The 27,219-nt window shown below is 43.3% G+C and overlaps 3 protein-coding genes and 1 pseudogene across 4 annotated transcripts; 2 read left to right on the top strand and 2 right to left on the bottom strand.

Annotated features, from left to right (window-relative positions):
* The first annotated feature begins 2,895 nt into the window (after positions 1–2,895).
* Positions 2,896–9,450, top strand: LOC127765890 (argininosuccinate lyase, chloroplastic-like). 2 transcript variants are annotated; one of them, XM_052290859.1, is made up of 13 exons: positions 2,896–2,983; positions 3,410–3,778; positions 3,923–4,172; positions 4,267–4,333; positions 4,502–4,676; positions 4,778–5,108; positions 5,417–5,584; positions 6,028–6,285; positions 6,477–6,584; positions 6,918–7,000; positions 8,134–8,419; positions 8,540–8,704; positions 8,933–9,450. In XM_052290859.1, exons 6-13 carry the CDS (start codon positions 4,788–4,790, stop codon positions 9,176–9,178), a joined length of 1,635 nt encoding a protein of 544 aa, XP_052146819.1. In that variant the 5' UTR covers positions 2,896–2,983; positions 3,410–3,778; positions 3,923–4,172; positions 4,267–4,333; positions 4,502–4,676; positions 4,778–4,787; the 3' UTR covers positions 9,179–9,450. The 2 variants fall into 2 exon arrangements, with proteins under 2 accessions (XP_052146819.1, XP_052146820.1); XM_052290860.1 differs by lacking the exons at positions 2,896–2,983; positions 3,410–3,778; positions 3,923–4,172; positions 4,267–4,333 and having other exon boundaries at positions 4,366–4,676.
* A 3,008-nt stretch (positions 9,451–12,458) lies between these two features.
* LOC127768818 (argininosuccinate lyase, chloroplastic-like) lies at positions 12,459–19,447 on the top strand (annotated as a pseudogene).
* A 417-nt stretch (positions 19,448–19,864) lies between these two features.
* On the bottom strand, positions 19,865–21,600 carry LOC127766058 (DIMBOA UDP-glucosyltransferase BX8-like). The gene is made up of 2 exons (XM_052291081.1): positions 21,051–21,600; positions 19,865–20,966 (listed from the first exon to the last, which is right to left on the bottom strand). Exons 1-2 carry the CDS (start codon positions 21,583–21,585, stop codon positions 20,068–20,070), a joined length of 1,434 nt encoding a protein of 477 aa, XP_052147041.1. The 5' UTR covers positions 21,586–21,600; the 3' UTR covers positions 19,865–20,067.
* Positions 21,601–24,702: 3,102 nt separating this feature from the next.
* On the bottom strand, positions 24,703–27,176 carry LOC127766057 (dolichol-phosphate mannosyltransferase subunit 1). The gene is made up of 8 exons (XM_052291079.1): positions 26,864–27,176; positions 26,172–26,271; positions 26,033–26,066; positions 25,877–25,953; positions 25,750–25,775; positions 25,281–25,445; positions 25,085–25,199; positions 24,703–24,993 (listed from the first exon to the last, which is right to left on the bottom strand). Exons 1-8 carry the CDS (start codon positions 26,971–26,973, stop codon positions 24,889–24,891), a joined length of 732 nt encoding a protein of 243 aa, XP_052147039.1. The 5' UTR covers positions 26,974–27,176; the 3' UTR covers positions 24,703–24,888.
* Positions 27,177–27,219: the final 43 nt, after the last annotated feature.

Genomic DNA, 27,219 nt, shown 5'->3' with positions numbered 1-27,219 from the left:
CATTTACCTCCACCCCTTCTGATTCAAGCCTGCTTGCCTTATTAGCCTCAACTGTTTCCTCCTTCTACAACTCCACATTTATCTCCACCCTTTCAGATTCCTGACTCCTTCCCTCCTTCGCATCAACTGCTTCCTTCTTTTGCATGTTAACATCAACCCCCATCTCTTGAGATTCTATGACTTCCTCAACTGTCAAAGACTTAACCGACTGACTTTTCATATCTCCTTTATCATCAAATGTTTCATAGTTTGGTTCATCATAAAACAGTGTGCGATTGAGGTCAAAAGAATCATCTCTGCAGTCAGTACGATCAAGCTTTGAAGCAACCACCTCAAGCGACTTGAATTGGGAGCCCAACACTATATCCACATATGTGTTCCACTCCAACTCCCCATTCAAATCTAGCATGTACTTGTGTGAAATGGGTCCTGCTCCAACATCATATCTACCTTGTATAGCTATAGACTGATTGCTCCACCCCAGCACATCCTTTGTACGACAAACTAACTCCTCAAAACTAGGTTTTCCATCAAATATAAGTTGCTTAACACTCATCCCCTCGAAATTGCTACCACTATTACTTTGCTCTACCACCGAACCACCATAGTGCAATCGTACTAATCTATCCATCTACAACATTAACCGATATATTAGCATATTGCATTTTTTAAAAACTTGAATTTGCAATAAAAAAAATCTAACCTACAACTATGTCCCCCAACTAAATTGTCCATAAATATCTAAACATACGCAAACTTCCATTTGCAACGATCCATCCTAAATTTGAACTCTCGCATTGTGATGAAAATTAAACAAAAAAGAAGTGTTCTTCACTAATTTGGGGGAAAAATTAGGGTTCTTCCCTAAGTGCCAAAAATCTCCACTAAAAATTAGGGTTCTATAAGCATCTAACCATTGCATCACCAACAACAACTACAACCACAGAGTAGAGAACCAACTAATTAGGGAAAATAACCCCAAATCACGATTCTAGGGTTCATCCATCAATAAGCAAATCCAAGCAAAAAAATGTGAAATGACGAGAGGATTCGGAGGAGAATACCTTGCCACTATGTCCTCCAACAATTTCCCCTCCAAAATGCGACGATTTAGTGGAGATTTTTTCGATTTTTTGGAGGGGAGGAGAGAGATGGTTCGGCGCCGCTGCGCCTCAGCCGAGAGCCACTGAGGAAGAAAGAAGGCCCGGGCTGCTGGGTGCGGCTCGGCCAAGGGTGATAGGACCTCAGCGCCAGACCCGATGGTGCTGAGGTCCCGAAGCTCAGTGCCAAGTCGGTCGGCGTTGACATTGCGCCGTTCCGTCCATCCTCCCCTTAGGGCCGTCAAGTACTCAGCGCCGATGCGGTTGGCGCTGAGTTGTTCAACCTCAGCGCTGTCGGCCTTGGCGTTGAGGTCGGGATCCAGATCTGGTGATAGTTTTTGGCAGGGACCAAATTTGCAAATAGTTTTCAAAAAGGGCCAAATTGTCAAATTTTCGGGGAAATAGAAGCTGGAGGGCAAAGGCTGCGCAACCGCGCCGCGCGGTGAGAAAGAACACCTGTTTGGCAACTGCGCGGTGAAAAAGAAGAAAAAGAAGAAGAAGAAGCCCACATGTTTCTGTTTTGTTTTCTTTTACGTTTGAACGACGCTGCGTGTATGTGACTGGTGTGTGGGCTCCACCACGTACGAGCTGTTGCTCGTCAGTGGGATGACCAGCCAATGCAACGCAAAAGTAGAGAGAGGGGTTTGCGCTGCTACGACGTCGATCTCGTGTATATCATGCAACGCTCCCCTCCTCTTCTTCGTGCAAGGACGCAATAGCTAGAGCCACTTCTCCAGAGAACGAGAGAGAGAGAGAGAAGGCTTAGGTTAGAATGGCTCCCGTTCTCCTGGTGGTGGTCGGCTCGTCGGCGGCGGCGTGGGCCGACGTGCCCGCCGGCAGCCGGGTGCAGGTCGTGCAGGTAGCCTGCGGCGCGAGGCGTCCGGCGACGACGTCGATGGCGGTCCGCTGCGTCGGCCGCGGTGGCGGCAAGACGGGTCCGGTCCTTGGCAAGCCTTCCGACGACGACGATGACGACGTACGTGCATGTATGGATCTCCTCCTTTCCCCTCCTCCTTCTTTACAGGTTTTCGCCTGCACAAAGTCGGTCTATGAAGTAGTCGAAGCGTGTTCTTTTCGTGTCTTTTCTTGTGTTCTGCTTGTGCTGTTGTGCATGTCGGCTGTCGCGCGTTTCCTGCGTCAGATCGAACCAAGTATTTGTTTCTTGGGTTCAGGCGTTAAGCAGGTGCGTTTCTTGGGGTTCTTTCTTGTTTCTCCCTGTGCATGACGCGTTCCTGAGCCAGATCGAACCAAGTATGTGTTTCTTGGGTTCAGGCGTTGAGCAGGTGCGTTTCTTGGGGTTCTTTCTTGTTTCTCCCTGTGCATGATGCGTTTGCTGCGTCAGATCGGACCAAGTGTGTGTTTCTTGGGCTCAGGCGTTAAGCAGGTGCGATTCTTGGGGTTCTTTCTCGTTTCTGCTTGTGCGTGTTGCGTTCTTGCATCAGAACGTACATCAGACGTACCGTGCGCATGACGTTGTTTTGTTTGCCCCTGTTTGCGTTCTTGCACGAGATCGTGCTTTGCTATGCTCTTGTTTCTCGTTTCTGCTTGCTCGTGTTGCGTTCTTGCACCAAATCGTGCATGTACGACGTACGCACGTTGTTTGCTTCGCTCCTCTGTTCCTCTTCTCTTGCCTATCACGCAGGAATCTTTGATCAGTTGATTTCTTGCACGTACACGTACTTACCACCGGTCAGACTCAGATCTGCTCGTTTAATTTTGACCTGTTTATCGACGATCCATCACCTCCGTCCTTATTTTTCCTTGCAAGTTTTGCCTGTGCAAAGTCGGTCTGAAAAGCAGAAGCAGGTGTGTTCTTTTGGAGTATTTCTATTTTCAGCTTTGCTCGTCCGCGTAGCGTCCCTGCACGCACCAGATTCAAGGAGGTGTGTTTCTTGGGAATCTTTCTTTTTGTTTCTGCAAGTGTATGGTTCTTGCACCAAGTCGTGCATGTATGTTGTTTTCTTTGCTCCTGTTCATCGATATTTGGGCCTTTCGTTTGCTGCGAAGCTTGCAGATTTCCTTCTCTTTTTACCAAGCTGTGGTTCCTTTTTTTTTTCAGAGAAGAAATTAGAAATACAACGGATTCCAGTTGTTCTTGTGAGATATTTTTTAGGATTTTGTTTGTGACGTCCTATTCGATCTTCTGATGCACCAAATCTCTTATTAATCTCCAAGCTACTGCTTTTGTTACTGTTGAAGCTTCAGTTTTTTTCCCTTTCTGAAACGGAAGCTTCAGTTTTCTGGTTGCTTTGAAACTACTAATAATAGTTTTGATGGCTAATTTGGTCTCTGTTTGCGGCAAATTGCAGACGAAGCTGGTCAAGATCGCCTTCAGGATGGCCGTGGTGACGGCCGTTTTCTTGAGGAGAGTTCAGGCGAATTCCAACTGCGCCGACATGTCTCTGCAGGTGTCGAGCCTGCAAGAGGAGTGCGCCCGTTTCCTGGATTCGTTCGTGGCCGGGGAGGAGATCGCGGGCCACGACGCGGTCCGCATGCTCGTCGGCTGCCATGACAAGCTGACCGTGGTTCTCTCCGCCTACGGCGGCGCCGGCCGGGACGACGTCGACGAGGGACAGGCGCCGCCGGTCGTCGTCCCGCCCGGAGGACAGATCGACACCCGCCTCCTCGACTTGTTCCTCATTGGCACCTCCGAGCTACCAACCAACTGGTCTGACAGAGTAAGGACACTGATCGATGATCGATCTGTTGTAGTAGTAGCTTTTGTTGTTGGTTGAGCATTACTACATTACATGTATGGATTAACTTACTGACCGACTGTCTGTGTGCATTGATCGATCGCTTTTGCTTGTGAATTGTGATAGACCCTCGTTGCCCAGCTGACGTGCTCTCTGTACCGGGCAATTGAAGCAGTCACCAAGTTCATCGCCACCACGGAGAAGGGGGTTCCTCTCGAGCAAGCAGATGCAGAGGGGAGGTCTCCTCCACGGAGGTCTCCTCCACCTCCTGAAGAGGAAGGAGGGAAAGCGTAGATGTTACTCAGTCAGCAGAAAGGAGGAAGGAGTACTTTTTGGGAGGTCATTAGAACTCAGTCAGCAGTAGTAATCATCCTAAGTACGGAGAAGTAGCATTTAGTTCTTCTGATGTTTTGGAACCTTACCATGCTGTTTAGTATTCCTAATTAAGTCCTACTGCTACTATCATGTAGTAACGTGCTATCCGCCGATGGTTATCAAATAACATCATGTGAACTTTGCAACAGCTGCTTCTTTTTAGTAAGTAATAGTTCATTCCCTTTTGTTAAATCTTGATCTTCTTTCTCTGTGGCTTTGCTTAAATTTGCTCGATTTCGTTTAGAAGAAATCAGCACAACTGATTCTTTTCCTAAATACGAGAGACAGATGATCTTATCTCTAAGCTATTTTCCTGGAGACGAATCGAAGCGAATCCTAGATCCCACGATGATAGTTAGGGCACGGCAACGATGGTATTTATAGATAGGGCACGCACGAAACGGAGGAGACCAAACCAAATCAAACCAAACCAAACCAAACTGAGGTGAAATTGAACCGGCGCTCCCTCGTCTTCCGTCGCCATCGCCGTCGCGTCGCACCCAAGGTATCTGCTTCAATTCAGCCCTGCTTGCTAGCTACCGCTTCACGATCTACACAGATCGAACTGAAACTTGATGAGATTTGTTCAATGTTCATGGCTGACAGGTGACGGGTAATGGGGGCGTGCTACTACTACCAACCCCTCCGGCCGCCGCCGTGCCCTTCCGTTCCTTGCGGCCAAAAGCCACAGCGGCAACCTCTCTTTCGCAGCAGCCATCAGAGTCTGCATGTTGCATCTAAGGCGGCCGGGCTGACCAGCAGCAGCAGTAGATCAAAAGATGTGAAGTTGAGGGCTATCTTACATGAGGACAGTGTTACTGGTGTTAGACCATGGTTTAGCCTGTTCGGAATGTCCTTTTCTGATCTTTATGATCACTTCCCTGAATCTGTCTGGGACATCTGTGAGGATTCCCCTGCCGAAGCTTTTGAGAAGAAGGTAATAGAATTTGTTTTCTCCTTTACAAACTTAAGTGTTCTTAACCATCTTCTTGATTCTTGAGTGCAAATTTCATTTTCATTATATTGTTACTGTCAGTTTTCTTGTCAATAACTCAATACTCATGTTTCAAGCTAAAGCAAAGACTTCCCTTTTTTTTAAAAAAAAAAGATTAATTGATCATGATTGACAACAACACGGGAGATCTCTACTGTATACAGGTTTAATTTGTTTTTGGCCATATATAGGGTAATTAGGGTACATTTTTCTACTTGCGCATCTTTACTAATTCTAATTCTGAGGATCAGGAGCATAAGGGGTGGATGCAATTTCGGAGTGAAATGAACAGCAGATACAACAAAGCCGTGGACATAAGTTTTGACGATAGGTTTGCTGATTCCATTGTGTTTGACAAAACACTCTACAAGTATGCAATTTTGGGTTGCAAGGTCAATGCGGATGGGATTATGAATCAGGTATTCTCAGCATGTGCAATCACTCATACTTCTCCCTTCCGAAAATATACTGTTTAGTCACCCATTAAATTTATTTACACCAGATGCCACTGTCTTCATGCCTAATGATTTAGTATTGACCAACGATTTATGATAATTTGCCAAAATTGCTTCCTGGATGTGCTAGTTTAGGGCCCGTTGCTATAAATTTCTCTCAAGAGCAAACAAAACACAAGTTTCTTCGTTAAGAAGAAGAGAAATGACATACCATGGTGGTGAACAAACCAAGCACTTAAATAACGATGTTTTTTTTTTGAAACCCTAAATAACGATGTTTTGACAACCGCGTAGATAAAATAATGCCCCTCAACCATGGAAGATCAATATATTAGTATACCTCTATATAGTCTCGTCAATAGGCCTTTTATATATGAGATATCTTACGAAAACATCTGTTGTTGTAGGGTGTTATATCTGCCAGTGAAAGAAATAAAATTATCCATGCTCTTGAAAGGATAGAAGGTGACATTGAGATTGGAAAGTTCAAGTGGAGAGATGGCGCTGATATTCATACAAGCATTGTGGAAGCACTTGCTGATATGATTGGGGACAAAGCGAAGGATCTTGCAGTGGAAAGTAAATATGATAGTTGCCTCATGATACTGGAAACATGGTCCAAAAACTCCATTGATCATATTATGACTCAATTGAAACAACTTCAGGTTTGTTTTCTTTTATCTTTTTAGTTTCATGGTATACTCTAAAACGTTGTTTGGGAAGATATATATGCACTTGATTGTTTAATTATGACCCTTTTTCCTTTGTTCACTCGCTATATTAGATTCATGTTAGTTTTAGCATACATTCGTAGTATGTGGTTCAATTAAAGCTGTATGATGATTCTCTGTTGCAGGTTGCTCTAGTTCTGTTAGCAATAAAAAATGATGGGGTTATCCTTGGTGAGAGAGAGATTGAGGGCACCACATGCCTGGAGAGTCTTCTTCTGCGCATTGTCAAAGTGGTAATTTTCCAACATGGACTCAAGTATCCTTGGCAGCATAGAACCTTTTCTTTTCTCAAACACGCAAGAGAATTGCGTATCATTTCATCAAAGAAGCTTAAAACTGTCTGGTACGTAGATGAACATAATTACAATACTTACTTATTTGGGAGTCTTGGGACTGCACCAAAACCATAGAGATGGGAATGTGCAACCGAATGTACTTCTTAACATAACAGGCCATATCACAATGAATCTGTGTTTGCTGCTCACATAAATATTTCATTACCTATTTATTGCCCATTTCGCCTTGTATTGTATCTAAACCAGTTTTCTGCCCTTTTCATTATACAGCTAGACTATGATGCTTCCAAACTTCGTTCCTATCATGGAAGCATTTCTTGCTCAAATGATGGTGTCATGCTTCTGAGGACCAGGTTTTTGCTGCTACTAGTTTATCATTTTTACGCCCCCAATTTACATCTCCAGCTCTCCCACCCTCTTCAATATTTTGTTCACTTGCTTCTATTAATTATTTATGTGAACAGGGGCATAGTTCTGTATTTTTAATATGTACTTCTATACTCTTTTGATTGAGCCAATTTTATCTTCCATATATGTGTCTCTAAACAAAGAAATGATATCATAGGCTTGATTAATTATTGCACTTTTTGATGGGAGATTAATCTATCTATTAATTTACTAAAGTAATAGAAAAATAAGCCTCCACGTTAGCTCTCGCGACCTAGAAATTCTCATATTAATCGGAGAAAAAGAAAAACGTAATACATATACAAATACTCCTACAATTTAAAATAGCTAAAAATTTAAAACTAAAAATATAAGGAATATTGGAAGAGGAGACTAGAGTCAATACCAACATACAGTTTGGAACTAATGAAAATTAGAAATTAAAAATAAGAAAAATTAAAAGTAGAGGTTAGAGTCTATATAGGAGTACAATTTAGAAATAACTAAAATCCGATATTAAAAATAATTAATAACTATCATGTATATACGAAATATGAATACTACATATTGGTAGTTTGGTAAAGTTAGTACAAAATTTAAAATTATGTTGTCATTTTAATATATTTTAATTAAAAAAATATATACTATTATATGATAGAAAATATATGGATGCTTGCCACGCAATCTGCATGCAGGCTACCATGCTAGTTATTATTATACTAATGGTAGTAATCGTCCTTTTTTTTTGGTGTTGCGTTCTCCACTTTTAATCCAATGTTACTTCATAGGAACTTTGACTATTCTAGGGGTTTTTGAAACGCAACTATTTCTAGGTGTTATAAATATTTAACTATGTTGTGCTTGTTATGCTTCATAAACTTGCCCGCCAAGTGCAATCTAAGAAGTTACGCACTTCTAACTTTTAATATATAGCAAGTCATCATGACTAATTTCTAAAAAGAGGGAAAATGTCACATTGTTTGGTTCGTAATGTTTGCTTTAAAATTTTTAAAAAGGAAAACCTATTTTTTTAAATACTTCTAATACCCCATGAGCCCTATAATTTTTTTGCTCATCTTTTACCATCTAAACTATGCAGCTATCCAGAAAATCAGATGTTTTCCAAGCTTTCTTCCATGGCCTCGTTTGCAGAATCAATCAACAATTGCATCCCCAACCATCTAAGGCAACTGCTTGAGAAGGTTTTGTCCAGGAGGAATATACTGTTACTCACACCAAATGGTGAAACAACGATATATGACACAGTCCTATCCAAGTTTGGTTCCATTGAACAGACAAGGCATCATGGAGATGTTGCTATCTCAAAATGTCTAAATATTGGATTTGGAAATGTACGTGAATCACCTCAGACATGTGAAATCGAGGTAAAAATGATCTTAAATTTTTGCCGGGTAAAAATGATCTTAAATTAGCATATTCGTAAAGCGTGTCATCCTACATCATGGTATAGATTGGTTCTAACTAAGTGTGTTTTCTTGGGATAGGACGCTAAGCACTATTTATTTTCTAGCACTAAATCTGTGGTCGAAATTCTCGATCTATCCATACAACTTGTTCTAAGGATCTTGTTTGGCATGGAAAAGGCCCAAAATTCCCTCCCAAGAGGATATCATGATGTTATGAGGTTTACACATTTCCTGACAACGAAGGTGAGAGTTTTGCTTTTTTTTTTATAGGTAACTCCGGTATTTCATTTTATTTTTGCCGTATGCCTTAATTAGCTCGAGTTCATTTGAATCAGGCTTATCATTCTTTCTCACAAAAGAAAGCTAAACATGAGTACTCCATTATGATTTGGAGGAATAATAACGTATTAGTCTCAGCCTTTCCATGCTCTAGCAAATGGTTAATATGTTAATGGTATTTGCAATGAGCAGGGAATCGATTTGGGCACAGCTTATGCCTTGGTCCATCTGTGCTTGGATAAAAAGCTCCAACCTTCGGAGCTCATTCTAGACAAACACGAGCTAAAGCAGATCGATTTTCACTGTGAGCGTGCTCATTACCTCCTGGAATACAAAGGGAGCATCTTTGGTGATTCCACCGATCTGGATGCCTGCAAGAAGATGCTGAAATGGTGTTGCAAACTTCGCATTGATCCTGCTGCGACCATCTCTTCTTGATTCCCACGATTCAATGCACTCAATAGAGAATTAGGGATATTGTGCTATCTCGAACTCATGTTTAATTAGCAACGAATTTGGTAGTCATCACGTTTAATTAGCAAATGTATTCTCATATATCAAGATTGAGTTAGGGTCCTATTATAGTCTAATGGACTTGAAAGTGCATGAACCTGTATTCGTTGTTATGGCATTAGATTCTGAATGTGCAAGTTGCCAGTCACATGATAATCTTGATCCCTGTGAAGATCATCCAATACAGCAATAATTAAGTGCACAAAAGTAACTTAAAATCTCTGCGCCCCATCATTTCGCTTATTCGTGAAATTTAAAAATAATCTGTGAAAAACTTTTATATACGCATTCTTAACAATCTAAAAGCAAAGGCTAAAAAATAAACTTCGATGAAAAAAACCCAAAATCAACTACAAATTTAAGGTTGAAAAATTCAAATTTTAGCTGATAAGCATAAGCAAAAAGATGAGGTTGCTACAGCATGTACTGTTGTTTTCGCGTTAAAGGTGTTATATGTCTTGCTCTGTTATTTTTATATTGAAATTTATTCGGGCAAAATTTTTACAGATATTACAGACGAAATAACTACAGATTAGAAAATCATGGATATTTATAAAATGATAGCTTGATCAGTTTTTTAGAGGAATAATATTGAAGCGCCTACAAATTGGGTGCCCGATTTTTTTAAAAAATCGGGCGTTGTTTCACCAAGTAGATCGGAGTTGTTTCACTAAGTAGATCGAAAATGTTTTAATATTTTTAAAAAGCTGAAACACAACCAAATCACCTCGTGAAACATTTTTCTATAACGTATGAAACAACAGTTTTAAAAAAAATGGGCGCTATTTCACCCTATATAAAAACAATGTTTCAACAAATAGTGAACGAATGTTTTAATTCACTGCATTTGATCCATACATAGTAAAACATCACGAGTATACTTTACTAAAACATTGTTGGTGGAAAAAAAAATAAAACGGATTTCCTTAATAGAAATGTTTTCGCAATATACGGGTGCTTTGTTGCAACGACGCGTGTGGTGGGGCGCGTGGAAGGCGGGGGGGGGGGGGGGGGGGGGACAACGTGGGAGGCGGCGGGCACCCAACTTTTTTGCCGCTGATTGGGCACCCGATCGCTTGCATTTTCCAAATAATATAGCTTGATCAGTTTTTAGAGAGATAACAGAGAAAATAGCTACAAATTGCAAAAATTGAAATTAACTATAAAATCACAGCTTGATTAAAAACCTATAAAGGCAGAGGTTACAACGGGCGGCACGGCCCAGGCCCGGCCGTGCCTGGGCCGAGGGTAGTCGGGCCGGCACAGCCCGACCTACACACCGGGCCGTACACACGGCCCAGGCACGGCCCAAGATGACTCGGGCCGTGCCGGGCCGGCCCGAAGGCACGACGGCCCATCGTGCTTTTCCACAGAATAAATCTAATTTTTCTCCCTCCTCTTGGGCTGTGACATATATATAGCTAAAAAAAAAAGTCTATTCCCCCCCTTCTTTGAGCTGACATATAAATTGCTGAATAAGTCTATTTTTAGTCCCTATTCTTTGGACCGTGACATTAATATGTCTATTTTTAGTCCCTATACTTTGTGTACTGGGCCTGGCCTGCCGGCCCATTGTGCCGAGTCAGCCCAGCGTACCGGTGGGGAGGCCCAGGCACGGGCCCAACCCAAGTCGGGCCGTGGTCCGGGCCTCGGGCCTTATGGCCATCCATACCTCCGTGAAACAAATTGAAGAGGAAGCTCATCAAGATAGTAATCAGGCTTAGATGACGGCCCGTCTGCTGGAGAGAGTTCATGCGAGGCCGCTCGGGTGCACCGACAGCGACAAGCTGGAGATGTCTCTGCAGCTGACGAGCCTGCGCGAGCAGTGCGCCCGTCTCCTGGAGGCGGTGGAGGCAGGGGAGATCGCCGGCCACGCCGCCGCGGCCCGCCTCTTCGGCAGCTACCACTCCAAGCTGCGCGTGCTTCTCGCCGTCCACGGCGGCGGCCACCTCGACGCCGCCGCCGCTCGCCGTCCCGCCGCCCGGTGGACAGATCGATCGCCGCCTCCTCGCCAAGTTCGGCATCTACGCCTTCGAGCTGCCAACCAACTGGGTTGACAAGGTGATGATCCATTAATTAACTTTTGCTTGGTGGTGGAGCAAATTTTCTTTATGAATTCTTTTTTTTTGAAACGAACTTTTTTCTTTATGAATTCACTAATTACCTTACGCTCGCTTTCGCCTTTGTACAGTTTTACTCCTTCTCTATTCAATGAAATTGGCAGCTTGCCTTTTCTTAAAAAAAAAAAAACTAATTACCTTACTAACAAGTGCGCAAATTTGCTTTGATTGTGATGATAGTCCCTCATTGCGTCCATGATGCGCACCCTGGAGTACGCGATGGATGAAGCAAAGGATTTCATGAGCGTCACAGATGAGCAGGATGAGGCAGAGGAAGGGGACGATGGTGATGATGGAAAGGCGTAGCTGTCAGCAAGTTCTTAACCAACTGGAAGGCAGTTAGGGCTCAGTCAAGAGTAGTACTAGTTCTTTTAAGTGTTTTTGGCGCGCATTACACCTAATCTAGCTTAAGATGCTTCTGCTGCTGCTACTACTACTATGTTATCTATCTAGTACTAGTACTACCTGCTACTACTACCATGTAACGCCTATGGGCTATCTTGTGAACTTTGCAGCAGCTATCTTGTCTTAACTATGGCTTGATCTTTTTCACCTGTCTTGCTTATTAAACCTGCTCAATTTCGTCTAGAAATCAGCCGGTTGATTTTGTTCCTAAATAAGTTATGATCTCCCCCTGTCTCGCGTAAATTCGCTCAAATTTGTTTAGAAATCAGCCCGACTGATTTTGTTCCCAAGTAAACGAGAGACGGATATATATGATCATGATCTTATCTACCCCTTGCTATTTTCCTGGAGATGAATCGATTCGAATCCTAGGTTGGTTGGTCACGGCAGTATTTATAGATACTGCACGAAACGGAGGAGACCACCAACCAAACCGAACCGAAATAGAAGCGGTTTAGGTGAATTGGAAGCGGCCGCGCCGGCGATCTCTCGTCTTCCGCCGCCGCCGCCGCCGCCGCGGCGTGGTACCAAAGGTAGTATCTTCTTTAATTCCGCCATGCTTGCTAGTAGCTACTAGATCTACATACATACTGAGATTGAAGTGAAACCTGAGATTGTTCTTGAATTGCAACTCGAGATTGTTCAATTTTGATGACCTGTTTGTTGACAGTTCGACCGCAATGAGGGCGTGCTGCTACTATCAACCTCTCCGGCCACCGTGCCCTTCCATTCCTCTTGGCCATAAGCCCCAGCAGCATCATCTCTTTCTCAGCAGCAGATCAAAAGATGTCAAGTTGAGGGCTATCTTAGATGAGGACAGGCTTACTGGTGCTAGACCATAGTATAGCCTGTTCGGAATGTTCTTGAGTACGGATTAATTATCTTGTCATTATATTGCTAATCATGTTTCAAGGTACAGTAATGACTTCTTCTTTGATTGATCTTGACTGACAACAGTACGGTAGATCTGTCCTGTATATAGGTTTAGGGCTTGTTCACTTTGATGCTATTTTCAACCTTATCAAGTTTTAGTGAAGTTGCCAAAAAATTGGCTACATTTAGTTTGTTCCAAATTTTAGTAACTATATAAGAAATTCTGCCAAAATTTTGGCAAGTTACCAAAATTTTGGCAACTATGCCAAAATTTGGTAAGGTTTATTTTGGCATCAAAGTGAATAGGCCCTTAATTGTTTTTGCCCATATAAAGGGAAATTAGGATACTTTTTTCTAGTTATATATATGCACTAATAATTCTAGCTCTAAAGATCAGGAGCATAAGGGGTGGATGCAACTTCGGAACGCAATGAACAACAGATACATCAGAGCCTTGGACACAAATTTTGACGAGAGCTTTGTTGATTCCATTGTGTTTGACAAAACACTATACAAGTATGCAATTTTGGGTTGCAAGGTCAATGCAGATGGAATTATGAACGAGGTATTCTCACCATGTTCAATCACTCATACTTCCTTTCGAGAATATCCTGTTCAGTCAACCATTATATATCTTAACACCAGTTGCCTTTGAATCCAGCATCTTCATACCTTATCCTTCAAGCTAATATTTTAGTATTCATCAAGGATTTATGACAATTTGCCAAAACTGCGTCCTGTATGTTCTAGTTTAGGGTTATTCACTACATTTTCTCTTAAGAGCAAACAAAAGCACTTCCGTTAAGAAGAGAGAAATACTATAACATGGCGGCGAACAAACCAGGCACCTAGATAAAAAACATCTCGACATCCCCTCAGATAAAACTAAATGAAATCAACTGCAACTAATGCCGTTATATGAAATTTTTCTATATGAAACCAGACTTCTAGATAAAAAAATCTCTATATGAAATTTCTTATAAAAAACATCCAATGGTGTAGGGTATTATATCTTCCAGTGAAAGAAATAAAATTATCCATGCTCTTGAAAGGATAGAAGATGACATTGAGATTGGAAAGTTCAAGTGGAGAGATGGTGCAGATGTTCATACAAGTATTGTGGAAGCACTTGCTGATATGATTGGGGACCAAGCAAAGGGTCTTGCCGTAGAAAGCAAATGTGACAGTTGCCTCATGATACTGGAAACATGGTCCAAGAACTCCATTGATCATATTATGACTCAATTGAAACAACTTCAGGTTCCTTTTCTGCTTTTTTTTTTTCTAAGTTCTCAAGATATATTCTTACTATTCAGCATTTTTTATAGTTTTGATGGTATATTGTGTTGTTCGGGAAGATATATACTCAAGCATTTCATTGTTTAATTATGACCCTTTTCCTTTGTTCACTCTTTAACATCGGATTATTGTTAATTCTAGCATACATTAATTCGTAGTATGTGGTTCAGTTAAAGTTGCATGAAAATTCTCTGTTGCAGGCTGCTCTCGTTTTGTTAGCAATAAAAAATGATGGGTTTGTTCTTCCTGGTGAGAAAGAAATTGAGGGCACCAGTTGTCACGCCCGGAATTTCTATCCAAAATTCCAAACGCTTACATGTGTGTTAAACCCTCGTCCAGGAATCAACCGAGGCACACAATAACAAATTGATAATAGAGTACAAATAAATAACTATTTAATATTCGCAAATAATAAATTATTACAGAGGTAGATAGTTCCTCTCAAAGAATAACCTTCTACGCAGCGGAAAAAAAATAAAACTATGACAAACTACGGAACAGCTATGGCGACTCCACTCCACAGGCATCTTAACCAGAACAAGCTCAATCCTTCGGATCATCACCTTCGCTGAAATACTCCTCTTCTGATGATTGAATATTGCAAGAATGAGCATATGACATACTCAACAAGCCACACAGCAAATATGCAAGTGCACAGGATAACAAAGGATGGCATAATATAGCTCATTTGCATAACAGCATTTAACAAATATTTAAGAGAATAGTAAAACAGTTGTATAATTAATCAATATTAAATAAACACCATACAACACACCCGTGTTGCATAGGCCCAAACTCATTTGAACAACCAACCCCAGTTGAACAAATTAAACCTCCAAACTAGGAATATACCATTCCAAACCAGGAGTTACATTAACTAACATCGTTACCATTTAATGTGTAATATGAGACTAATCACGAAAAACATCGCTCAACTCACCCATAACCGCGGGTACGGCTATTCGAATAGATTAAACTCTGATCAGAGGTGTACCACTGTACCCACAAGACACAATCCCACAACATGTTACCATGCGCCTTAGTACCACCACGGTACCTCGGAAAAGAACTGTGACAATACCCCTCGCACAACACAACTCACCACAGTGCACCACTCACCACAGTGCACCGTTCCTGGATCATAATCTCCCCCTCAAAACCAGAGGCAATGGACTCCCCAGCGACCCCCACGGACTTCTCGCCGCTTCACAGTCTGGCACACTATAATGAATCATGCTACACAAAAGATAAAGCCGTTGCCCACGCTGGCTTGTGGTTGGCACGATAAATGTTTCACAACAGTAGCTCGCGAACCGGTCCTTAATTGTCATGAGCACAACCATCAAAACCATATGCTCACAACCCACCTTAACCAGGTTTTAATTATCAATTAATTAACATCACACGATTAACCATCGTGAGCTACCATTTATTATAACCATCATTAATAATCACAGTATAGTATAATTTATATTTAACCCCTTTAGTTAGCTAATGTTTCTAGGCATGGCTAAGCAAACATACATATAGCATTTAGCTGAACCAATCCAATATATAAGGTTCACGCTAATCAAATTATAACACATAGGAAAATAAAGTCATCTTCGGCCAATAACTAACCGGGAAAGGTTCACCACCCGATGACATTCGAAAATAATGCATAGTTGAAATAAAATAATAGCTTTAAACGGGTTCAACATGCTCAAAGGGTTGTTTGGGATCTGTGTGACTTGCCTTGGGCTTCCGCAAACGCTTCGGAACCTTCCTCAACAGAAACGCTCTCCTCCGGAACGTCGGAAACTAAAGCAATTAAACAAAAATCAACAAAACAGTACAAAAACAAGCATTAACAGTACATGTGGATATTTTTAGCATGTGGATCTCAATTTTAGAAAAATTTAGCAACTTGAACCACCTGAAACGGATCTACGATTATTTAGTTATGATTTTCCGAAGATTTAATCTATTAGAAAAAGGGAAAAGGAAAAGATGATGATGTCATGATGACATCATCAATGGTGGCCGGCTCGGTTTGCACCCTTGCCGGAGCTAGGGTGGTCGGCTGCGAATTTGGAGGACATGTACACGTAGAGGACGACGAGACGAACGCAACGGTGCTCACCAACACGTCTAACGACGACCGATGACGGCCGGCGGCGAGCTTGTGCGGCGGCGGCGGTTCGGTCAACGGCGGCGACGGGTCTCCGGCGACCGGCGACAGCGGGGAGAGGGCGGCCGAGGTTCCTCACCTCCTTGCACACCTAACGGCGGCGAGGGGAAGCGGCGGCGACGACGGAAACGAAGGCGCGGCGCGGCTGAGCGTCGGCCGGCGACGGCGGCGGCTTTCTCGGCGTGGCGACGGCGCTACGGAGCACGAGAGAACTCGGGAGATGGGGCAAACAAAAGAGGAGGACTATGGGGTCCTATTTATAGCCTTGGATTGAAGAGATCGGACTCCTCCCGCAAGAAATCGATCCGGAAAATCAAAAACTCGGTTTTGGAGATAAACTCGAAACGAGTTCGATTCGGGCAAGATACTCAACCATTTGCTCCGATTCTTGAGGGGAAAGATAGAGGAGGATGTGGGGATAAAAACCCCCCTAACAATCGGACTCGGGATGGCCGGATTAGACGCGGATTTGAGGGAGAAAAGGGGCGGCTCGGGCGACTTGCTTGGCTCGGCCGGCCGGCTGCTAGAGGAGGAAGAAGGGCCTGACATGTGGGCCCCACATGTCAGTGCCTAGAGAGGAGGGGGCGGCGGCGACGGGCTGGGCCGGCTTTGCCGCGCGGGAGAGAGGGAGTGTTGGGCCAAAAACGGCCCAACAACTTAAGGAAGGGTTTTTTTTGAACTTTTTAATTAAAATATTTTGTGAAATATTGTTCCAATTATTAAAAATACTTCCCTTGCTCAAATAATTCCCAGAAAATTCTAGAAAATAGAGGAACAAGCAAAGTATTTAATAAAATTTTATCTAGCTCCTTTTTATGTTGAAAATTTTCCTAGATTATTAGAGTTTAGCTTGTAGGCTTTTAATTTAATTTCTAAAGAATGATTTAAACAACGTATTTTTAAATTAGGCGATTTTTAGGGCGTGACACCAGTCTTCTTATGCGCATTGTCAAAGCGGTAATTTTCTATATTCTACCACTGAACCAAAACATAATTATGAACATAGCCAGCCATATCACAATAAATCTGTATTTGCTTAATGGTTTACTATCCACATAATATTACATTACCCATTGCCTTGTGCTGTATCTAATACCAGTTTTCTGTCCTTTTAATTATACAGCTAGACAGTGATGCTTCAAAACTTCGTAACTGTCTTGGAGGCATTTGCTCTACCGATGGTGTCATATTTATGAGGCTCAGGTTTTTGCTGATACTTGTCCACTATTTTTAGTTTTTTTTTTCACCCTCAATCTCCTGATCATCTAGCCCTCCATGTCTCCACCCTCTTCTGTATTTTTCTCTTGGTTTATTGACTATTTGTGTAAAACGGAATGTGTTTTTGTATTTTGAATATGTACTTGTATACGCTTTTGATTGAGCCAATTTTATCTTGCATAATATTGTGTATCTAAACAAAGAAATGATACCCAAGCTTTGTTTAATTGTTATACTAGCTAGTCACAGAATACTTGTTATAGTCCTTTTTCTGGTGTTAAATTCTCCATACTTTTAATTCAACATTTTATTGCTAAGTGAAAGCTAAGAAGTTACACCTAAATCCTACTTCCTCCGTTTCACAGTGTAAGACTTTCTATCATTGCCCATATTCATTTAAATGTTAATGAATCTAGACATAGTATGTGTTTAAATTCATTAACATCTATATGTATATAAGCAATGCTAGAAAGTCTTACAATATGAAACGGAGGGAATATCTTACTATAAAGTTATCCCCACTAACTCCTTAAGCTTAACATGCAAAGATGCCACATCATTATCCACTAACAAGATGCCACATCATCATCCATTAATTAACAAGATGTCACATCATTATCCACTAATAATCATCACATTTAAACATCATGCAAACATGCTATATCTTTATAGTTTTTATAATTTAAGAGCTTTTCAAATACAAACATGTTAAATTATCATTTAACATAATTCACATAATGTTTCAATGTATATCTTCATGCAAAGATGCCACATCATCATCCACTAACAATCATCACATTTAAACATCATGCAAACATGCTATATCTTTATAGTTTTTATAATTTAAGAGCTTTTCAAACACAAACATGTTAAATTATCATCCAACATAATTCACATAATGTTTCAATGTATATCTTCATACTAAATTCCCGTAGCAATGGGCAGGGTTTCACCTAGTTTAACAAATAGCAAGTCATCATGACTATTTTTCAGAAAGTGGCAGAATGGTCCATTTTTCGGTTAGCAGTTTTGCTTTAAAATTTTTGGGAAGGATAACCTGAAATACTTCAATATATCTTGCCCCGTAAGTCTGATAAATGCTAAGTTTTTTTTCCCCATCTAAATGATGCAGTTCTCCTGAAGATTACACACTTTCCAAGCTTTCTTACATTGCCTGGTTTGCAAATTCAATCAATTATCGTATTCCCAACCTTCTAAGGCAACTGCTTGAGAAGGTTTTGTCCCTGAGAAACGCTGAAACAGCCATATATGAGACAACCCTAGGAAAGTTGAGTTCTATCGAACAGATGAGGCGTCATGGAGATGTTGCTATCTCAAAATGTCTAAATCTTAGATTTGGAAAAGCATGCGGATCAGTGCAGACTTGTGAAATCGAGGTAAAAATGGTCCTATATTCTTTCTTACAGTGCGTCATGGTATAGTTTTTGGTTCTAACAAAGTGCGTTTTCCTTGATAGGATGCTAAGCACCATTTATTTTCTAGCACTAAATCAGTGGTTGAAATTCTCGACCTATCTATACAACTTGTTAAAAGCATCTCGTTTGATATGGAAAAGGCCCAAAATTGCCTCCCAAGAGGCTATGATGATGTTATGAGGTTTGCGCATTTCCTGACAACAAAGGTGAGTCTAACTCCTGTATTTCATTAGATCAGGTTTTGTCGTTCCTTCCCCTTTTGAAAAAGAAAAATCTTTTCTCAATGAAAGAAAGATCACGCTCTTATCAGTCAACAAGTATAGGATAACAAGGTGTTTATATGATCACTCCAGAATGATTTGGATAATCTCAGCTTTTTCATGTTTTGGCAAATGGTTAATATGTTAATGGTATTTGCAATGAGCAGGGAATCGATTCGTTAACAGCTTACGCCTTGGTCCATCTGTGCTTGGATAAACAGCTCCAACCTTCGGAGCTCACCCTGGACAAACACGAGCTAAAGCAGATCGATTTTCACTGTGAGCGTGCTCATTACCTCCTGGAATACAAAGGGAGTATCTTTGGTGATTCCACCGATCTGGATGCCTGCAAGCAGATGCTGAAATGGTGTAGCAAACTTCGGATTGACCCTGCTGCAACCATCTGTTCATGATTCCCATGATTCAATGCACTCATAGAGAATTAGGGATATTGTGCTATCTTGAACTCATGTTTAATTAGCAAATGAATTCTCATAATATCAAGATTGAGTTAGGGTCCTCTTATGACTTGAAAGTGCTTCAACCTGTATTCTTTGTTATGGCATTAGATTCCGAATGTGCAAGTTGCCAGTCACATGATAATCTTGATCCCTCCGAAGATCATCCAATGCAGCAATAATAAGCTCTAGTTGAATGCTGACACAGTACACTCTACTACAAATTGCAAAATCAAAATGAACTATAAAATCACAGCTTGACTAAAAACCTAAAGGCAGATATAACAACCTCCATAAAACAAAACAGAATCTCGAACACAACAGCCATCATCGTTTGCTGATATCAACGATGACAAGAACAACAACCGAAGATAATGAATTAATTAGGAGCAACATGTCGTGTATCAAGCATCCAATCACATGATAACCTTGATCCCTGCGAAAATTATCATCTGATGCAGCAGCAAATCAAGCTTAAGCGGCAGCTGAATACTAAATCAGCAGCACTCCATTAACATCTGACGCAGAAATAATTAAGCAAATGAAAGCAACTTGTAGCTGAATACTACTCTAAATTACAGGGACAGCATGTGAGTGACCATTTTGACGATGGCCGTCTCCGACGAGCCGGCCTTGCCGGTGCACTCCGCCGCCGCCTTCTTCAGGTCGCGCGCCCTCGCCCTCATCTCGCCGCCGTCGCTCTCCGCCATGAGCCGCCGGATGGCCGCCTCCACCGCCCCCCTCTCGAGCTCGCCGCCGACCTCGAACCCGGCCTTCCACACGTGCTCCACGTACCTCGCGTTCCCCATCTGGTCGCCGAAGCTTGGCCGGCACAGCATCGGCACCCCCTCGGCGAGGCTCTCCGTCGTCGAGTTCCACCCGCTGTGCGTCCAGAACCCGCCCACGGCGCGGTGGCGCAGCACCTCCTCCTGCGGCGCCCACGCCACCACCACCCCGCGCCGCCGCGTCGCCGCCTCGAACCCCTCCGGCAGCAGCAGCCGCGTTGGCTCGTCCGGCGCGGCGCGCCGGCTGCGGACGAGGCCTGGCCGGACCACCCAGAGGAATGGCACGCCGCTGCCGGCGATCCCCCACGCCGTCTCGACGAGCTCCCGCGCGCCCATGCTCGCCAGGCTGCCGAAGCTCACGTACAGCACCGACTCCGCCGCCTGCGCGTCCAGCCACGCGAGGCAGCTCCGGTCCTGATGCAGCAGGCTGCCATCGGCGGCGGGGGAGAACCTGTGGAGCGGCCCGATGTCGAACACCGGCACGGCGAGGTCTCGCCGGAGCTTGGCCAGCTCGGGCGCCTCGAGCGCGTCGAACGTGTTGAGTATGAGCCCCGACGAGAGCTTCACGGCCGCCACGGCGCGGGCCAGCAGCTCGCACATCAGCTCGTGGCCGTCCCTTCCGATGTGCATCAGGTCGCGCACGCGGTACGGCGGCAGCTCGCTCACCGGCATGTCGAGCTGCGACGACTCTGCAACCAAACCATGTCGGATCATTGGATCAATCGATCGATGAGAAACAAATCAGTTGATAGATCGATTGGATCATGTCATGCCTTGCACCGGGAGGTAGCCTTTGTCGCAGAGGAGCGGGTAGGCGAGGAAGCTGGCGAAGCAGGCGGCGCTGCCGGTGCGGAGCACGAGGGTGGGCACGGCGAGCCGCCTGGCCACCTCGACCATGCGCAGGAGGTGCGCGTCGGCGACGAGGCACGCGACGGCGTCCCTGGAATACTCGGCCAGGACGGCGGCGAGGCGGTCCCGGAACGCGGCCTCGCACGCGGCGTTGAGCGCGCGGATGTGCTTAACGACGTCGCCGACGGAGACGGGCGGCGGGCGGGCGCCGGACATGCCGTCGGGGACGGCGACGAAGCGGTGCTCCGGGTGGCGCGCGGCGTCCGGGGCGTTGAAGTGGGTGTGGAAGACGGTGACGGCGAAGCCGCGGGCGCGGAGGACGCCGGCGAGCCGGAGCATGGGGTTGATGTGGCCCTGGTACGGGAGCGGGAACAGGAGGACGTGGCGCTCGCGTCCGCCATGGCCGGCCGCGGCCGCGGCCGCGCCGCCCTCCACCGCCGGCGAAGGTGGTGGCGTCATGTCTTGGCTGAGTGCAATTAATGCAAGAGGACGTTTCAGTGATCTAGGGACCTCTGTGCCGTTGAGCGTATGGACGTGCCGGGTATTGTACCCATCTCTTCTTTGCTACTTCTTCTTCTTTTTTTTTTTGGCTTTTTCTTTCATCGGAATTTATAAGTAAACCTTTTATATATATTCTTAGCAACTTAGTCAATGCTGAAAAATAAATCACGAAGAAAACATTTTCACCTATATCTGATTAAGGGACGCAACATTTATTAGAAACTAAAAACATTTTAATTTATCAATAAAATCTTATTTTTTGGATATTTTTGAGTTTCATTTATAGATTTTGGCTTGTACTATCTTGGAGAATGGAAACTTAATAGCTGCCCATTTAATTGATGCCTTGAAAAGATATCTTCTTCAACAGTTCCCCTTTAGAAAATGTTGGTATACTCCCATATTGTTGTAGAAACATCTAAAATAATTTAAATTTTAATTTGGTAAGCATTGGTGAAGGCTACAAGATTCAAGTTGCCTCTACACGTGAAGAAATAATAATGAAAATAAAATTTCAGACAAAAAAAATAATTGTTTACATCCACCTTTTTAAAAAATATCAAGTAGTATAAAAAACAAAAAATCTAGACAACGGTATCCCGTTGGAACAGGATACCCTTTATAAGATAGTACCTTATACCTGATACTTGTTGTGGTACCAGCTGCATGGTACCCGATACCTGTGATACCTGTTACCCGGTACCTGTGATACCTAGGACCTGATACATGTGATACTCGTACAAAAGAATAGTTAATATGTCTTATCCCGTTGCAACGGAATTTCTCACAAGAGAATAGTTAATATGCCTTATCCCGTTGCAACGGAATTCCGTTTTGTAGCAGCCCTCTGTAAAAAAGCACCGGGGTCCTTGATGAACAGGGGAATTACGGAATTAGGGAGGGGTGATAAGACGAAGCAAATGATCATGGGCCCATTCGTCATGGGCCGAGCCGCTGGTTGGCCCACCAAGCAAGCGGCGCTGCTGCCTCTCTCTTCCATAAGAAGCCCACCTCCCATGGAGCCCGTGGCTTCCCGTCTCCTCATCAGAGAAGACTACTCGTCTACTCCGGCATCCCGGCGACGGCGACGAGAGAGAGAGAGGGGAGAAGGCTGCGCGGCGGAGATGGCGGTGGCGGACGTGGCGTTCAAGGCGCTGACGGCGGGGCTCGGGGTGGCGACGCTCTACCTCGCCGGAACCTTCTCCGTCAACGTCTACCGCGGCCTCTCGTGGCACTCCGAGCAATCCGTAAGCAAAACCCTCGCCCGCCTCGACCACCAAACCCTTGACTTCTCCCCGCCGCTCGCTGGGGAGCCGCTGATTCGGGGTCCTTCTCCGACGATCTGGTGCTACTCGCTGCATCTCCCATGTCGAATCTCCCCCTCTCCTTTAGGCCTAGGACGAGGGTTTGCGTGGATATCCTTCGACCTTTGTTCTGTTGTTTATTTTGCATCGACCAATGCCTGCCCAAATTGGAGCATGTTTGGCCCTTTGACTTGATGCGAGCACATATATTTTTGCGTGATGCTGCTGTACTGTGTAGGATCTATCGGTGATTTGGTGTTGCTTATTTCACTTCGATTAAGTTATCGATGGCTTTGTAGACGCCAAGGTAGTGTTGATTGTGAATTACAGTAGTGGAATGCAGCCACTACTCGTTTTGTTGTGTTGTGCTTGGAAAGGTAGTCATGATTTTAGGTTACAAACCTGCTGGATGCTCAAATCAATTGTTTGGGGGCATCGTAAACTTGGATTTCTGCGGTGGCAGAAAGAAGTGATATAGCATTTTCGTGGTATTAGTTCTGAGTTTTGACATGTTTACATAGAAATGGTTCATAAACTATTCATCGGCTTCAATGCGGCTGACGAGGTACTGCGTGCAAAAATGATGTTAAAGGTTAATCATTCCATCAGTTTTGTGAAAGGATTGTTGGCTTTTGGTGAATCTAAGTAAAACGAAAAATGGATCCTAGAACTTTTGGCATGAATATTGCATCCCAGAACAACCAAATCAGTTTTCCTCATCAAGAAACTTAGTGCATAAGCCCGTTTTTATTTCAGTAAATCATCCAGTCAACTGTCGTCTGATAGGAAATGGTTGTGATGTTAAACCCAATGGATGCTAGACTTAATCTGCTGATGTTAATTCAGATAACATGGAATCTGGGTAATGATTTTGTGGTTTATATCACTGCTTCAATTAATCATGGTGTGTGGTTGAAATATGTTTTGAAATGAACTATTTGGTAACAGCTTCTTGTTGTCTACAGTTTGAGGCGGTTTCCCTCTTATCTTGCAATACGTTGTTGTGGAGCTTCTGAGTCGCATGCTGACATGTTCATTTGTGATTTGCAGAAGTTAGAAAAGGAGAAACGTGAAGACTGAAAAGCATCAGAAGCTAGTCTAGAATGTCAGACACAACAAAAGAAAACCTAAAGATAAACACTCACCTTGTGAGATGAGTTGTCTTTAGACTAGTTATGTTTCCTGGGATTGTTTTTGCAGACCTTTCAAGATCTCCAGAATGCTATTTTGATTTGATGTAAGATGCAAAGATCTCATGATTATTATTCCTCTTTATGCTTACAAAAATATTTCGACCAACATATGGGTGTCATTGATGCCATTTTATATGCCACAGTTTGCTTTAAGCATACTTAAGGTTGTGTAGGAAATTTTGTCATTGTTCCTTTTCTCTCTTGTTTGTGTCTCGCCGTTTTATTTACCGATCTGATGAACTCCAGCAAGAATGATCATCCGCCCAAATCAACTTTCCAGGGGTAACACGTCCAAACAAATGCCTGATATCCTGGTGATCTCACTGAAATCAAATAAATCTTGCCGAGTTCGTGTACGAGTCAGACCATGAGAGTCTCGTTCATCAAACCATACTCATTCAGATATTAAACTGGGCCAAGTCTCTTCTTCAATGAAAACAGTTGCTCCCAGTCCTCTTTGAGGTTTACCTAAAAAAAGTGTAGAACACAAGCAACCGTACCCAAAGCTTTCTCTGCAGTTCATATATAGATGGGACAATTGTGTTCTTGCCTTTGCTTTGCAATGAGACTCGAGAATGTTAGAGTAATGACAAAATCATCATGCTCATGAAAGTGTACTTACACACCAAATACACTGTACGAGAACCCACTGGCAAGTCAGAAAATCAGTAATTCATGCAACTCAAAACTGTAGATATAACAAATTGAAGTCCCTCTATCACAAGTTGTGTCTGATACAGTTAAGCGCCTAGCGTTTTTTTCCCCTATGTAGTGAGCAGCAGATAAACAAGGCCTTTCAGATACTCAACTATCTCAGATCCACCAAGTTTTGAAGTTCCAAAAACCCTATCGACAAAAGTTATTGGAACCTGAAAAATATAGATCACAATTTTCAGCATTCAAAGAAGCAGCATGCCAACAATACAACCATACAAAGAGAAATGGGAATACATAATCTACCTCTTCAATGTGATAACCTTTCCTGGTAGCCCTAACAATCATTTCCATTTGGAAAACATATCCCTTGCTGACACATGAGGAGATTAAATCTTCTAGGACATTCCGTTTATATAGCCTAGGAAATCAGGTCGCAATGTCCCATCAATTTAACAGAAGTTATGTGGAGTTTACTCTATTGAAGCAAAAGGAGACACACCTGAATGATCCAGTCAAATCAGAAGCTCCAGGCTGTAGTAATGTTTGTGCTAGAACATTTGCTCCCCTGCTAGTCAACTTGCGCATGAGATTCCAACCATGGACACCACCGTTCTGCACATAACGGGTGCCTGTTACAACATCAGCACCAGTTTCCTTTTGCTTCCTGGTGATGCAAAGAGGATAATTAACCTAAAGGACAAAGATTCTTCTAAGTTACTTCTTATCAGTGTAGTAGCGTTGGTAAGAGTCCAATTGTTGTGGACTTTGCTCTAAAGTTTCAGATATTTCTAACAACTGACACAAATAATCTTTCAGCATCACTAAAGTATTTAATACCTATACGGCTATACCGATTCCATTTAGAGCTGACAAAAGCATATTGATGAGGAAAATGAGCTATAGCAGACTATTTTTGCAAAGAATATTCCGGATTGATTTAAATACATCTTCAAAGATAAGATGCTTACCTAATGAAGCTTGGCAAGTACTTCGGCTGTTCAGAGTAGGAAAATAAAGTGTCAACCAAAAAGGAAGAAAACACCAGCTTAAAGCATGCCAAATATCAGATAGAAGAAAAACTGAAGAATTACGTACATGGTGAGATAGGTCAGCATCCATGATAACAACGAAATCCCCAGAGGCATGCTTTAGTCCATGTAAATATGCAGTACCTGCACATTTCCAGTTATTAGTTAACACAAATGTGAAGAATAAATTCACCTTAGACTTGAATGGAAGATAGGAGCTCACCAAGTCCTAGCTTCCTCAGTCTAGCTCGCAGCAGCTGGTATCATGTCAGGACAAACACATCAGGAAGCCATGATACCATGACAAATCACATATACATATAGACCTAGACGAAAGGGAGCACTACGTGAGAAATACTTACAACACGGTTTTCACCATATACTTGCTGCAACTGCTTTACAATGTCTTGAGTTCCATCAGGGCTTCCATCATCCACAATTATGATTTCAAAGTTGACATCCCTGATGGGGAAAACTAAAGTTTGAGATATTATAACTCGAAAGAGTTCACAAAATAAATAAAACAGACTTGTCATAAAGAGACACAGGAACAGGGCTGCAGAACACACTGGCATAATGAGTTGAATACTGATGGAACGCTAGCAGTATAAATCGATGATGAAATATATACTGTAAACTGAACACAAGCATGCTGTGTGGTGGCATTCTTAAATAATCATTCAATTCAAAGACAGTTGGATGCATTTCTATCTGCCCATTTGACACAAGCAACATGTAATGAATTTGTAACATGCCTCGCAGCTATCTATTAGCACAATTGAGCAAGTTAGCTGCACTCAGGAGCACCGATGAAGGGTGTCTAGGAGAGCATAGCTAAAATCTGAAAGTGATCAAATCATCACATCGTCTCAATTGCACTGGATCAATAAGTAATCGTCTTCTGTACTTTCCATATGTTCTTGCGAAATCACAAGAGGCGCGAATTGAATCTAACAGAATTGCTAATCCGGATCTGACAACAACGTTCTCCGATCCACTGAAGAGCGACAGATCAACAGTAGATGGGTGGAGATGGGAGAGATGGGGGAGTTACGGGAGGTGCTTGAAGATGAGGTAGACGATGAGGGCGACGTTGAGGCGCTCGTTGTAGGTGGGCACGATGATGCTGTACTCGCGCCTGCCGCCGCCCGCGTCGTCCGCCATCGCCGCCGCCCCGACTCGACCTAGCACCAGATCTCTCCGCCCCTCGCTCTCTCCCGCACGCGATCCGACGCGGGAGCTCGGTGACGGTGAGGCCACTTAGCTGGGGACGAGGATGACGCCCGCGCGCCGCAGATGCCGCCGGCGACGAGGAGCAGGGCGGCCGGCGTGAAGTCTCTTCGAGGATGAGCTGTTGCTTCGCCACCGCAAGGTCCATTGAGATGTATAGGGCCGCAGCGTGGGCCGTAC

This window comes from Oryza glaberrima, chromosome 3 (genome assembly GCF_000147395.1).
Source record: "Oryza glaberrima chromosome 3, OglaRS2, whole genome shotgun sequence".
NCBI classification, from domain to species: Eukaryota; Viridiplantae; Streptophyta; class Magnoliopsida; order Poales; family Poaceae; genus Oryza; species Oryza glaberrima.
This window is presented reverse-complemented; position numbering and strand designations above follow the sequence as displayed.

Excerpts from the sequence above, each read along its gene's own strand:
- LOC127766057 (XM_052291079.1), bottom strand. The coding sequence starts at position 26,973 with ATGGCGGACGACGCGGGCGGCGGCAGGCGCGAGTACAGCATCATCGTG. Across the intron at positions 25,954-26,032 it reads ACTGAGGAAGCTAGGACTTG|GTACTGCATATTTACATGGA; the intron begins GTGAGCTCCTAT and ends GGAAATGTGCAG. Across the intron at positions 25,446-25,749 it reads TACTTGCCAAGCTTCATTAG|GAAGCAAAAGGAAACTGGTG; the intron begins GTAAGCATCTTA and ends TTGCATCACCAG.
- LOC127766058 (XM_052291081.1), bottom strand. The coding sequence starts at position 21,585 with ATGACGCCACCACCTTCGCCGGCGGTGGAGGGCGGCGCGGCCGCGGCC. Across the intron at positions 20,967-21,050 it reads AGGCTACCTCCCGGTGCAAG|AGTCGTCGCAGCTCGACATG; the intron begins GCATGACATGAT and ends GTTTGGTTGCAG.
- LOC127765890 (XM_052290859.1), top strand. The coding sequence starts at position 4,788 with ATGGGGGCGTGCTACTACTACCAACCCCTCCGGCCGCCGCCGTGCCCT. Across the intron at positions 5,585-6,027 it reads CGGATGGGATTATGAATCAG|GGTGTTATATCTGCCAGTGA; the intron begins GTATTCTCAGCA and ends CTGTTGTTGTAG. Across the intron at positions 8,420-8,539 it reads CTCAGACATGTGAAATCGAG|GACGCTAAGCACTATTTATT; the intron begins GTAAAAATGATC and ends TTCTTGGGATAG.